Source organism: Nansenia antarctica, assembly GCF_963989245.1.
Source record: "Nansenia antarctica genome assembly, chromosome: 8".
In the NCBI taxonomy this organism is placed as follows: Eukaryota; Metazoa; Chordata; class Actinopteri; order Argentiniformes; family Microstomatidae; genus Nansenia; species Nansenia antarctica.
The window spans coordinates 43,874,568-43,876,398 of record NC_137678.1 but is presented as its reverse complement, the minus strand read 5'-3'; the positions used below and the strand labels follow the sequence as shown (position 1 = coordinate 43,876,398).

At 50.8% G+C, this 1,831-nt stretch overlaps 1 protein-coding gene across 1 annotated transcript in view; it reads left to right on the top strand.

Annotated features, from left to right (window-relative positions):
* pfkfb3 (6-phosphofructo-2-kinase/fructose-2,6-biphosphatase 3) overlaps nt 1–1,530 on the top strand; it is a gene marked incomplete at both ends in the record, with an annotated part of 8,407 nt that extends 6,877 nt beyond the window's left edge. Inside the window, 4 exons of the mRNA XM_080537844.1 lie at nt 128–192; nt 331–513; nt 973–995; nt 1,476–1,530. Coding sequence (XP_080393970.1) covers nt 128–192; nt 331–513; nt 973–995; nt 1,476–1,530 — 326 coding nt within the window. The remainder of the gene's footprint in view (nt 1–127; nt 193–330; nt 514–972; nt 996–1,475) is intronic.
* Nucleotides 1,531–1,831: the final 301 nt, after the last annotated feature.

Here is a 1,831-nt window from a genome sequence, read left to right as displayed (position 1 = left end):
CCCCCCCCCCCCGAATCCCTCCCCCCTCACACCTCACTAGCACGTCTGTGGTCGTATCACCGCTCAAAGCCGACGCATTAAGACAAAGTCTAAAAAAACGCACGTGTTTGTTCTCTGTGTTGCCCAGGGTGCAAAGTGGAGTCCATCTCGCTCAACGTGGAAGCTGTGAACACACACCGAGAGAGAGCAGAGGTACAAACGCCACATTCGTTCGTGTGTCTTTTCCCTATCGGGCAGACGACCCTATCCAACCCTTGTTGTCCCCAGCCCTGTGTGTGCCCTGACTCCTAACCTAAATCCTTCTCTCTCTCTCTCTCTCTCTCTCTGAAGGAGGGGAAGAGGGGTCCCAGTACTCTGATCAGGAGGAACAGCGTGACGCCCCTGACCAGCCCCGAGCCCAACATCAAGAAGCCCCGCATCGACGGGCTGGAGGACGCTCCCATCCCAGAGGTGCCCAACGCACCCCTGACCCTCTGCAGCCCCTCACACCTCCCCCTGGGCCTGGCCGGACAGGTGAGATATACACACACACACACATATACATATATACACGCACACACACACACACACACACGCACACACACACGCACACACACATATATGAGCAGACACACACACACACACACACACATATACACGCACACATACACACACACACACACATATATGAGCATAGGTACACACACATATACGAGCATACGCACACACACGCACGCACGCACACACACACACACACACACACACACACACACACACACACACACACACTGAGACAAGCCACAGCAGAAACATGTCACCCCTCTCTCTTCTGCTCTAACCACCTCTACACTGTAACAGTCTCCTGTGCTGTATGTTCACCCTCTACACTGTAACAGTCGCCTGTGCTGTATGTTCACCCTCTAGGCACTCACTCTCGTCTTCCTTTTTCCCTCTCTTCTCCTCCTCCTCCTCCTCTTCCTCCTGACCTAGCAGCACTGGCTAGGCAAAGTCTGCCTGTAAGTACATGCTATCTCTCTTTCTTTCTCACACTCTTTCTTTTTTCCATCCCCATCCTCTCATCCCTCATATTTTTTGCCTGAAAAGTGCTATACAAAAAACGTTTATTATTATTATTATTATTATATTAGAGTCATGAGACAGATAAATGTCAGTGTTCCATTTAAAGCACAGTCATAGTTCCCCAGTCATGTTTTTCCCAGCCACAGAACATTGTGTTGTTATGAAAACTGGGTTGTTGTTGCGTACTGAGGAAGTCAAGTAGCACGTGTCTCATCCTCCCCCCCCCCCCCCTCCCTTCCCACTCACTATGACATCACGCGCAGAGTAGGATTCCTGGTCGGCATTCCTACCGGCTGATGTCAGATCGCTACACACAGAAAAGCTATCAGCATGTTTATGTTACTACGGCAACCCTTACTCACTGCCTTGTCACTCATGTTCTTTGTTCTTTTCTTCTTTTCTTCTTCTGCTTAAAGAAACACCGTCCTTCGCTATCTGAAAGTGATCTCTCTGTTAGTCTTACAAAGGTAAACGACACACCGTAGAGTAGTGAGATAGCAGTTAGGTGTTGCTTCTGCCTGATGGGGCGGCTGTGGCGCAGGAGGTAGAGCTGCCATCTAATGATCGCAAGGTTGGCAGATCGGTGGTTCGAGCCCCAGCGGGCCACATGTCGAAGTGTCCTTGGGCAAGACACTGAACCCCAAATTGCTCCCAGTGAGCGGGGCCGGCGCCTTGCATGGCAGCTTGCCGCCATTGGTGTGTGAATGTGTGTGTAAATGGGTGAATGAGAGGCCGTTGTAAAGCGCTTTGGATTAAGGCTCTATATAAGTGC